The 12,954-nt window shown below is 38.5% G+C and overlaps 1 protein-coding gene across 1 annotated transcript; it reads left to right on the plus strand.

Annotated features, from left to right (window-relative positions):
- Positions 1-8: 8 nt before the first annotated feature.
- Positions 9-9,800, plus strand: LOC114365063 (uncharacterized). The gene is made up of 4 exons (XM_028321517.1): positions 9-360; positions 2,316-2,455; positions 6,438-6,528; positions 8,806-9,800. Exons 1-4 carry the CDS (start codon positions 150-152, stop codon positions 9,354-9,356), a joined length of 993 nt encoding a protein of 330 aa, XP_028177318.1. The 5' UTR covers positions 9-149; the 3' UTR covers positions 9,357-9,800.
- Positions 9,801-12,954: the final 3,154 nt, after the last annotated feature.

Here is a 12,954-nt window from a genome sequence, read left to right on the forward strand (position 1 = left end):
CAACAAACAAATTACCTTTATTTTGATATGTCGGCGCTTGGTGTGTTTACGGAGTTTTATTTGTTTTGCTAAGTTTGTGCTAATTAAATCAATTGCGGGGGCATTAGCTATGGTAATTTGTGTTCTCCAGTGTGTTTTGAGCTAACAAAATGCCGTATTACTGCACGGTGCCTCGGTGTACGTCCATGGCTGGAAAAGCTAAGAATGTTTCGTTCCACCAATTTCCAAGGGATGAGGAGCTGGCTAAACTCTGGAATAGAATACTGAAGAGAGGCAAACCATACACAAAGTACTCTAAAGTGTGCAGTTTGCATTTCAAACCAGAAGATTACACCATAACTAGCGTTGGAAAAAACAGAGGTAATGACGCGAAATTTCCTTGATTGTTCGTATTCCTACTTCTGTCGGACTTAAAAAGTAATTGGGTCATTTATTTAGTATTTATCTAGTTAATTGTATTGCATGCAAGTCTTTGTAGGCCCCTATCACCAAATTAAACTATTTTATGGTTCTGTTCACTGCTTTGTAAAAAGGTCTTAGAAAAAAAACACCATGCCAATTGTGTTGTGGTAACCAGACACAATAGTTTATGGAGTCAGAAGAGTAGGATATTTTCATTGTGTAATATGATTAATAATGTTGTGTAATGTCTGGAACTAGTGACCCATATTTCTGTAACATTTTCAACATAGAACTTTATTAATATCTTAGAATGATAAGTGATGATGAATAACACATTTCTTCAGCTTGTAGAGGCTGCTGTCAATTTTACACTCTTTAAGCTGGCGAGTTATTTATTAACAAAACTGAAAAAAAAAAAAATTTATTGTTCTCCATTTGTCAAACCGGGCAGCATGGAAAGCATTGGGGGAGGCCTATGTTCAGCAGTGGACGTCCTATGCCTGAGATAATGATGATCTGTCAAACTTCAGTCTTTAGCTTGCCAATATCAAAAAGTCTTCTGTTCCAAATTGTACCAAGGTAAAATAATCGAAAATTAAAGCTGATAAATCTAATAACTAACCGCCTCTGTGGTCTAGTGGTTAGACCACCTGCTTCAGACACAGAGGTCCCGGGTTCGATTCCCAGTGGGGGCAGAATTTTCTGTTCGGTTTGGTTGGTGGTAGGGCTTGTTCCAAGTCCGCCTGGCTAGCTACCACCATCTTACCTAAGTATGTCGCCATAACATCAATGTTAACAGCATTGTTGTGTTCCGGCAGTTAGAGGTAAGATAGCCAGTTCCTCTGTGATTGAGGATTTTGGGTGAAACCAGCCCGGCAAACTTGGGAAGTGTAAGCCAAGTCCTGAATTTACTTTTAGTAAATTAGAAAGGGAATTAATGGGAGGGAAAAAGATGTAGGAGGCTTAGGCCTCAGCCTCGAACTTAGCGGGCAGCGGGGCGGCGGCGGCGGCGGGGCGGGAGCGGCAGGATCTTTTGCATAAAATCAAATAGACCGGTTCTCGAAAACAGCGGCGCGGCAGCGGGGCGGCAGCGGGCAACGAGCGGGCAGCGGCGAGGGAGCGGGCAACGAGCGGGCAGAGCGCACTCCTTCTTTTGCCCACAATAAATCGAGCGTTAGGAATAAATTTGAATCGAAATAAAATTGTCGCCGTTGTTCAGACATTTCGTTTGCGAATAAAAACAAATATCTCGACAACACAACCCCGAACACAACACTTCGCCGCTAAAGCGCCGCGCGAGCTGCCCGCTTGTTTCGAGAACGGGTCTGCGTTGCCCGCCCCGCTCCAGCGCCGCCGCCGCTCCCGCCCCGCTGCCCGCTAAGTTCGAGGCTGAGGCCTTAGAGATAGCTATTGCAGGAAGAAAGTTAAAATAATAATTGCTTCTGCAATGGAGGACAAAGAGTAATAACAATAAATAAATAGCTTTATTTTCCACAAATAGCCCACCTTTGGGAGGCCTTCCCATCATTTCTCTTCCCTTTTGGTGGTGAACTGGGCGAAAATTGAAAGGTGAACCATAGCATCAACAGAATGGATGGGCCATTCTGTTGATACTATGGTTCACCTTCTATCTTTTTACCTAGGTAGCTGTCCAGCCCACTGCTATTTAAGTTTGAAAACTTTTTTAAAATTCACAAACATTACTATGAGGTCTCCTAGTGCGTGTGCGCAGAGCTCTATTCGATTTGCTGCTTCACTTAAGCAAGCATTGTTTGTGAATACTGGTGAAAGAAACAAAGAAAAAATTATTTATTTGGTATCAGAGATATTTACAATACAATTATTTGTACCAAATTGGTCTCTGCTCAGTAAGAGGATTGACATTATTTAACTTTTGCAACATAATGTTTCAGGCCAATGGAGAACCTTACGTAAAGACGCAATACCGTCGCAGAACCTACCATCGGATACGCCAGCGCCGTACCACAGGACCAGAAATACTGGCTCGTGGGTGCCAGGCAACATACCACACTCCATGGGGTTGGATCCACAGGTAGATAGTCAAAGTCAAAGTTTTTTATACCCTTTCCAGGATGCTTATAAACATCCCAAATAGCCCCTTTATACATTACTAGATGACCCGGCGAACTTTGTTCCGCCTTAATGGCAATAAATAACGGGATAAAAAGTATCCTATGTCCTTCTCCTGGCTCAAAACTACCTCCCTGACAATTTTCAGCTAAATCGGTTCAGCCGTTCTTGAGTTATAAGCGAAGTAACTAACACGACTTTCTTTTATACAGGGTGTTTCTTGTAAGGTGTCAAGCCGAAGGCAGGTGATAGGTGAGGACTAGACCTATCGATTTGACCCCCATGTATGTTCTACGATTTTTCATAGTTTAGAAGTTATCGTCAATTTTGTGATTTTTTCAAATTGTATGACCCAGTAGGCTTTAAATTTTTTTATCTTTTTTTTGGGTCGACTTTTCTCAGATTTCTTTTTTTTGACAGATTCCCTATTAATTGAAGATTTTTGAAAAAAATAATCAACTTCCTATCTTTGATGCAAGATACAAAATTTTTGCTAGAAACATAAAAAATATGCTATTAGCGGAACATTCTAAAATTTTCAACTTAAAAGTTAAAAAAAAAAAAACTTTTAAGTTGAAAATTTTAGAATGTTCCGCTAAAAGCATATTTTTTATGTTTCTAGCAAAAATTTTGTGTCTTGCATCAAAGATAGGAAGTTGATTATTTTTTTCAAAAATCTGCAATTAATAGGGAATCTGTCAAAAAAAAGAAATCTGAGAAAAGTCGACCCAAAAAAAAGATAAAAAAATTTAAAGCCTACTAGGTCATACAATTTGAAAAAATCACAAAATTAACGATAACTTCTAAACTATGAAAAATCGTAAAACATACATGGGGGTGAAATCGATAGGTCTAGTCCTCACCTATCACCTGCCTTCGGCTTGACACCTTACAAGAAACACCCTGTATATATAGAAGATATTGGGTGGTGCTGAGAGAATTTTGTCAGGTAACTCTTAGTTACACATTAAATATTTACCAAAATAATTACACCTCTAGTCTCTGCATTCTTGCGCAGAAACACGATACCGTCGCAGAACCTACCATCGGTAAAGATATGACGTCACGGCTGCCAGGTACACAGTTAGCTCGATAAATTCAAATTCAAAATTATTTATTGTGAAACATAGGTATTTACAGATAAAAATATTACATTGTGATAGTCTCACTATATTTCGCCTGGTTGGCATACAATAATATAAGTGATTAATAAATCAATGAATAAATTAATAATTCACATGCATTAATGACACAAAACACTTGATTGCTTATTAAGTAGTCAAAACTTGTAGTAAAAGTTGTATGAAGCTTCGGAACGACATATTGGCTGGAGCTGAGAGAATTTTGATGGGTAACTCTTAGTTACACAATTAATGTTTACCAAAGTAAGCAGTTGACACCTCTAGTCTCTGGATCCTTACGTAAAGACGAAATACCGTCGCAGAACCTGCCGTCAGATTTTTAAGGTCAAATTGTTTGACTTAGCTCTTTCAAAGTAGTGGAGATAATTTTGTCAGGTAACTCTTAGTTACGTTACATAAGCAATTGACACCTCTAGTCTCTGGATCCTTGCGTAAAGACGCGATACCGTCGCAGAACCTACCATCGGATACGCCAGCGCCGTACCACAGGACCAGGAATACTGGCTCGTGGGTGCCGGGGAACGTACCGCACTCCATGGGGTTGGATCCACAGGTAATGTTTCCAGAAGTCCTGCAGGGTGTCCGTACTTTTAGTAGGTCCAGTCGAACACTGAGCGAAACCCTGAAAGTCCAGGTATTTCGACTATTCAGTTGTTACACTCTTGACAGCGAGCTCAGGAGTGTAATTTATGGTTGACGGATGTTGCTCGCCTTATGATTACTCTGTATCTTTCACTGTTGGTAATCAACTCAGTGTACTCATGCAGTGGACCACCGCAGTTTTGATTAGTCCATCGCATTGACGAACTTCGCGTGACCTGGTGCTCTATTTTAGACTAGCGGCCGCCCGCGTCTTCGTACGCGTGGATCCCGTTTTACCCCCTTAGTGGTGGAGTTTCGTAAAATCATTCCTTAGCGGATGCCTACGTCATAACATCTACCTGCACGCCAAATTTCAGCCCGATCCGTGGTTTGGGCTGTACGTTGATAGATCACTATGTCAGTCAGTCGGTCTAATCTTTATTGACCTTTATTTGTGTATGTAACTTGTAACTTTGTATACCCATTCTTATAAGATACACTATACAAGAATGCATGGGAAATTCAGTGAACTGCTCCTGAATCGAATGTACCTACTACTGCTATTTCTATTTATTTATATTAACCGGCAGACAGTGGTGACTGAGTTTGTTGCGGCGCACGGTGGTCCNTTAGGGGTCGCAAACCGGGATACCGAATTTCGAAAATACCGGAATACCGGGCCAAATTTAGGTTTAATTAATACCGGTATTCATTTCACAAAAACCGGGATTTTCGGTATTTTCGGTTTTAGTAAAATAAATAAAAAACAAATACAAATAGAATAATTTACGCGCCATTTAATTCAAAATACGCGCGCGCGAGTTCGTTTTGAGTTGATTGAGTGATAGTTGACGTAAACTCCGCCGCCGACCGACGTCCTCACACCTCTCATCGAAAACATCTGGATGGAGAAGGAACTCCCAGACGACTGGAATAAGGGGCTTTTAATTACTGTGCCAAAGAAAGGGGATTGGTTTTCTGCAAGATTATCTTTGATACGCTAAAGTGGGCAAGCATAATTATGGTCGCGACTCGCTGACATTGGTGTCCCGCCGAAAAATATCGATCTACTGAAGGCCATCTACAAGAAATATTCTTGTACGGTGACTCACGACGGCCTCATCTCCGAAGACATCGAGGTGCATGCGGGCGTCCGGCAAGGCTGCCTGCTTTCGCCGCTTCTCTTTCTGGTTGTCTTGAATGGAATCATGTGTCGTGCATATCAAAACCAATGGCGTGGAATAGAGTGGGGTATAATTGGAGTCTTAGAAGACTTAGATTATGCCGATGACATTTGTTTGCTGAGCCACACGCATCACGATATCCCATCCAAAATTGATGAACTACATCGAGAGGCGGGCATCACGGGGCTCAAAATTAACTGCCGAAAGACCCAAGATATGCGATCTGGAGTGAGGAATTGCACACCATTACGGATTGGTGCAGAGCATGTGGAACTTGTCCACAATTTTACCTACCTTGGGAGCGTCGTGTCAGAGACTGGAGGTACCAAAGATGACATCACTTCGCGCATTGCCAAGGCTAGAGCTACCTTCGCACAATTTCGCCCCGTATGGCAGTCACGGAAACTGATTTTTTTTTATTTTAATAAAAGTTGATGCATACGAGCGCGCGCGAGTGCGAGTCGTTGTTATGTGTCATCAAAAGTGTCCTTTATACACCATATTGTAATTCTGGCAATTTTTCGTGGAAATATTTAATATAAAAAAATCGATTTTTCAACCCTCGATAACTCAAAAGTACGCAGAGATAAGTGACAAGTATCTTCGCATGAAATACTCAGAATCACTTGTTTTATAACATGTGTGATCGGCATTTTGACATCGTTAAAGAATTTCGAAAAATTGACAGAAACGTAATTTCTTCCATACAAAAAATATGTATATATTTTTTTTTACTACGAAATAGACGTCGTAGGATTGTAATATTTTTTTGCCGTATTAGTTATCATAGCAGTAACCATCAAAAAAATTTTCGTGCCTCTAGCATCAATGTCCATGTTTTATTAAATCGGGACCACTGTGCGGCGCTTCTTCTCAGCACTTGCCAAATGTTGGTCTCGAAGCGCTGGTAGGGTAAAAAGATTATGAGACATGTAGAGGCTCCTTAAGAGCAAAATGACGATTTGTAAGAACTATTTATTAGTCTAAACAAATAAAGAAATGTTGACTTTGACTTTGTAACTATGTTGGTTTCCAGATACAGCAGCAGATGGCTCAAGCGATCTACATGCAGACGATGCTAGCGATGCAGGCCGGCGCGACTGATGCCCTCGCCACATTCTGTAACGGTAACTATAATCATTGGCGTATCTAGTTCTTTTTTTGGTCCTTTTTCAGCGGGGGCCTGGCCCAGCGTTGCCAGACGTCCCGATTTTGGCGGGACGTGCCGATTTTTAAATCAAATTTAAATGTCCCGCGCGGGACAGCCTCGGTCCCGCTTTTCGGAGAGAGACACTCACTTCACCAGACTATTGTTTGAAACGCCATATTATTCTAAAGAATAGTTTTTTTCTTTTTTTATTCTAAAGACGAAATTAACGATAGAGTAAATCTGATTTAAAATATTATTTTTTTGTTAAAATACATTTTCTATGGCTACTTTTGCTATCTATTGTCACGTAAACGTAATTTTAAGTCAAATAAAAAGATAAATATTTGAAAACCTTTGATTATATACGTTTTTTTACTATGTCCCGCTTCTGACGGAAGAATCCCGCTATTTTCACTCAAAAAGTACCGAAGTCCCGACTTGGCGAAAAAAAAACTGGCAACGCTGGCCTGGCCCCTGTTATGCCATGTCATGGTGCGATTATTTATTATTAGGTTAGCTCATGAGTTAGTTGGTACTATCAGGCCTGTTCATCTCCGCGAGTTTACATCGAAAACATAACACGCACAATGGCCCACCTACAGGATACTATTCGACAAGGCCTCACATACGAGCGAACATTGACTCACGCACGCGTATTCTTGTGTATGATGGAAGAAAATAAAGAAAATGGTGTACTAAATACTGTACAGTATTTAACTGCCTAAATAATAAAAACACAGAATGTACCTACTTTTTAAGTGGCCTAAAGACACTGAGAGGTAAATAAGTAGTTAATATTATTCATGATAATTCATGCTAAATCATGTATTTCCTCCGCCATTTTCCGCAGTTTGGCACCTCACGTCACATTTTACCGAAGTCAGCCCTATAGCTTCGGCGCAGTGCCGATCACTGACGTTTGTCAACAAAATGGTGCTTGACTCTTGAGACAGGCTAAATTACACCATATTGTTAATGACATGGAGCATACATATTTTTAAATACCTTCGCGAAGTAAAACTTCTGTACGTAGTACTTATTATTATTCTGTGGTACTATCATCTTCAAATCAATAGCCCAACATTCTTTGGGTACCAGACTATTATTAACTATTTTATGTAACAGTAACCATAAAAATTAAAAAAATAGTTGGCTTTTCCAGGGTTTCAAACTCTTCTCTTTATTATACCTACAAAATTGTATTAATTTAAACAGGTTTTAACGCGATACACGGATAGGTTTAAATTAATTCAATTATGCAACGCGAAAGTTTAAAATTAATTATTATAAAATTGTATTCAATTAAATGCTTCAGTGATTTATTAAGAGTAACAAACATCCATGCATCCTCACAAATTTTCTATTGTAGTAGTAAGATAACCATGTGCTTCAGAAGCAGTTTTTCCAGTAGGTTATAGAATAAGATCGCTTCTGCTCTTTCTGTCGATGCTTAAGCTATAATAAGTTACAAATATGTACTTATTACATTTGAAACTTTCGACGTACTTATACTGTCTAAGTAGCTCTGATGGGAGAGCCTTCGCCCGGCAAACTAAAGGTTGTGCAGTCAATGAGGATCAGTACTGTTGTAGAAAATTCAATAAAACTAGTATCTACGTTAATCTTTAAGACATAAGAAAGATATATCTTTTTGAATTATCCAAATCGGACCATTACTTACGAAGATATTAAGTAATAAACATAGGCCGTTTTTGCCGCTAAAAGTCAACGTACGCAGGGCCGCGTGACGTCACTATATCCGAATCGAGCGCAGCCGGCGTACTATTGGGATGGAAAATATTTTTTTCCAGCTAAACTATCAGTTTTAGAAAAAAACTTTTAATAACATTTATTCATCAAAATAAAGTACCCTATCGACCAGTAATTTTTAAAAATAAAAATTGTGAAAAATAAGTATAAACTGATAGTTTGGCTAGAAAAAAATATTTTCTATCCACGCAGTACGCCGGCAGCGTTCGGATCGGATATAATGACGTCATCGTCCCCGCGCCGGGCGGTCAGTGAACTTTTTTAGTAATTTGGCCATAACTTCGTCAATTTTTGTCGTAGAACAAAAATTTTTGGACTGTGTATTAAGGATTTCTTAGCCCTATAAATCTGCATTCACAGCTAAAAATCGAAATGATCCTCATTCTCACCTTGGGCAATACGACTTTTTAAGTTATTTAAGCCTTTGGAGAGGCCTTATTTTGAAATATTCAAACCTATAAAATACCAAACATTCCTGTTTCAGGTGTCCCAACACCAGAAGACTTAACCCCCCACACATCAACCGACGAAACGACAAACGACTCCAGAAACGACGACACTGAACCCAGAACTTCGTACAAATGTACAGAATGCTCAAAATGTTTTAAAGACCCCGACGTTTTCAAACTCCATCAAAGGATACACTCCAGAACTGAGAAAGAAAACTACAACAGCAACGAATCGAGGCAAGAAACATTGAAATCCAACCCAATACTGGCCAATCTGCTGAAAAATCAAGGTAACATGAATTTAGATGTAAGCACATCGATTCTGAGCATTGAAAACCAAATTATGACAGCGCTGGCTGCTAACATGGAAAGTTACATAAGGAATCTTATCCTAACACACAACGTTAAAGAGGCTGATAGTTGCAACCGAGTGGTTGATTCTTGCAAGCAAGAAAACGATTCGTGTAACCAAAAAAATGGTCAGTGTAACCAAGAAAATGATTCATGTAACCAGGATTCGTCCGATTACGACAGTAGAGACATAGAATCCGAGAGTAACTTAGTAATAGATGAAAGCGCACAATGAATTTAACAAAACATATTTTTAGAGTAGTTTTTTACAAATTATAAACGTCCCAGTGACCTTTTTAACATTTTTTGTTATTTGGAATTTATGAACTCCAAAATACTCTTAATAGGAATATATTGAATTTCCTTTTTGTGTAATGGCTACACTGAAATTCGTTGTCTATGGTAATGCACTCAACCAGAGACAATTTTTTGTCTATGGCCATTGGCCATTAGTTAAACGCTAGTGTATAAATATCCCACCTTAATATAAGTCTGATGTATAATAATCGGGGTCGTACGAGCTATATTAGAATTAGCAAACACCAATATAGTATTGGCTAAGCCTTCAAAAAGACTGTATATTAGGTTTTAGAAATTCTAGTGGCGTAAATACAGGGTGTCCCAAAATTTTCACGTCACACTGACACCAGAGGTAAAAAATGAGCTTAAGACGCATCTAACAAGTATATTAAGTCCATTTTTAAAAATAACTAATATGAGTCATATTTCAAAACAAACTTTTCTATGGAAAATATGGAAATGAATAAATAAAAGGTCATATCTTAAAACTTATGAAACTTTTATATGGACATATTAAGCTTGTTCGATGCGTCTTAGACTCAGCTACCTCCAGTGTCAGTGTGATGTGCTAATTTTGGGACACCCTGTATAATTAAAAAACTATGCAGTTTATAGCTATGAATATTTTTTGTATTATTATTCCATTTTCTTTCCTAAACTTCGATTTTTTGGCGAATTTCAATATCTACCCACCACGTGGGAAATATCATTGGAAAGAAGAGAAGATAGAGATGTTTTTAAGATCATTGGCAATCCATTATCACCTTGATTTTTTTTTAATCGAATCCTTTTATCGTGTTTTGTACTTTTGTTAAACTTTGGCGGCTCGTAACTAGCTATCCAATCATTATCTGGATCTGAAATTAATTTTATTTGACTAAAGACATATTCGAGATTAATATCAAATAAAAAAATCGGTGGAAAACACGAGAGAAAAAAAAATTTAAGCAGTTTTCAGGTCGAATTTCTGAAAAAATTAAATAAAAACAAAAATATCAATTAAAAAAAAAGTAGGTCACTTAGGGTCAAATGGGCGAACTTGTATTCTTAAAATGACCTTACCTATACACCCACGAAGTTTGTCTAACCTTCCGCCAAACACCCTGTATATTTAGATATTTACGCCACTAGATTCTAAAACCGACCACCACAGCTCAAAATGTGTTAATAAAGTTAGTTAATAACTGTGAATATCACTTATGATTATAGTAAGTTAATGTAGTATTACAAACCAGTGAAGAATCAAACGATTCGTTTTTTTCTGTAAATTTGGCAGATTTTTGTATGGAAAATATACTTATTCGTACAAAGAAATTAGGGCAATAAGCGATATAATGGAAAGGGTACTCAATATCCAGTTTCAAGTATTTAAAATATGTTTAAGTAGGTATTACAATTTGTATTTCCTGAACACTATAATCCGGGCCTTTTCAAGGAGAGAGTGAATAGGCACTTACAGGGCAGATATTTACCATCCTAGACTGCATCTCACTTAACACCAGGCAATCACTCCTGGAAATGCAGTGAGTTCCTGCTCTTAGGATGTAAAATAATTTTCTGTGTCAGACCCAGACCCAGAGGTCCTAAGTTCGATTCCCAGTGGAGGCAAAATATTCTGCTTGGTAGGGCTTGTTATAAGTCCGCCTGGCTAGCTACCACCGTCTTACCTAAGTCTGTCGCCATAACAACAATGTTAACAGCATTGTTGTGTTCCGGCAGTTGGAGGTAAGATAGCCAGTTCCTCTGTGGTTGAGGATTCCGGGTGAACCAAGTAATATGAAGATCATAAAGTCAATATACCTAGCGGAATAGAGCAACAAAGGACTGAGCGAGCGAGATGTCACTATAGTCTGGTCCGTGAGCACGTAGAATTTTGTCCAATGACCCCAAGCTACCCATCCTTATCGCTCGCGCGTAATTATGTTTCTATCGCGCTCGCACACTCACTGCGGGCGCGCGTCGCACAGTCGCGACAGCAATATAATTACACGCGAGCGATAAGGATGGGTAGCTTGGGGTCATTGGACAAAATTCTACGTGCTCACGGACCGGGCTTTAGCAGCAACAACAACACTGTGTGATAAAAAGAGACGCGAGATGCGAAGTAACAGAACCGTTTTTGCAACTATTTGACAGTTCGTTAGCACTTATTGGCACGCTGAAAATTGGAACACTGAGATTTTTTTCACATTTTATCGTTAATGTTTATGAGAAATAGTGCTTCAAAAATGTAGTGTGTGGTGCAGTGATTGATTAATGTACAAAACAGTGAAATAATCCTGAAAAGTTACACATAAATGACATTCTAAAATCTGTTTCGTTTGACAGCTCGTGGTTGTTGTTCTATTCCGAAGGAAATAAGGAATATTAACTTTATGGCCGGGATCTACCCATTTGTGGATAAAAGAATGCATAAATTGGCAACACCTACAAAATTAAATACATTATTAATCTCATTAAAAAGACTGCAAAATTCCCCTTAAGACTGCCCACCGACTTACGGCGCCCATCTTATTTGATGGTGTACCATAAAAATTAGAAACCTGATACGTTTAAGTATAATAGTGCCTTAGATTTTAGTAAGCGATGTATAAATATAACTTTTGTAAAAAGTAGCGCCCTCTAGTTTAGGTGTTTGTACTTACGCCACGGAGATGCGACATGTATAAAACCCGGTCTCCGAGCACGTACAATTTCGTCCAATGACCCCAAGCTACCCATCCTTATCGCTCGCGCGTAATTATGTTGCTGTCGCGACTGTGCGACGGGCGCCCGCAGTGAGTGTGCGAGCGCGACAGCAACATAATTACGCGCGAGCGATAAGGATGGGTAGCTAGGGGTCATTGGCCAAAATTCTACGTGCTCACGGACCAGGCTTTAATGAGTTATTTCTACAATAAAATATATTAATCTGTTAAGAAAAATAAAATGCTGGGCAGTTTTTTTTTAATAGAAACTAATATTGATTTTTAATCTTAGAACAAATGTTTTAACTTTCGTCGCATCTCTGGCATTTTTATGAGACTTTTTATACACTCCAATGTAATAATATTTAGTTAGTTTATGTTTTATTTTGCAATGCATAGACTTTTACCTTTTTTAGAGTAATTTTCAGGAAGTTCCGATACCTAACATTGGTTTTTGATTTGGAAGTAGACCGATTTTTTTAAAGTAAGTGCGTCCAAATTATGTAACATGTTATTAAATTGTGTTATACAACATGCCTACATTGTTATAAAACTGTTATTTGTAGCACAAGTCGTCCATTATTATAACATGTTATACATAAAACTATGTTTTATAACTCATTCTAACAGACGCTAATCTGTAAGAATACGTGTAAATTATGTAACATGTCATATAACATGTTACAAACTGTCTTATTATTAGTAGCACACATCGTTCGTTCTTATAAAACATGGTTTTAAAATACATTAGTCTGGACAAACCTTATCTTAGCGCCTGTAAGAATGTAACATGTTATATAACATGTCACAAACTGTCTTATTAGTGGCACACGTCGTCCATACTTA

This window comes from Ostrinia furnacalis, unplaced genomic scaffold (assembly GCF_004193835.3).
Source record: "Ostrinia furnacalis isolate ACB-3 unplaced genomic scaffold, ASM419383v2 OfSCF7552, whole genome shotgun sequence".
NCBI lineage: Eukaryota > Metazoa > Arthropoda > Insecta > Lepidoptera > Crambidae > Ostrinia > Ostrinia furnacalis.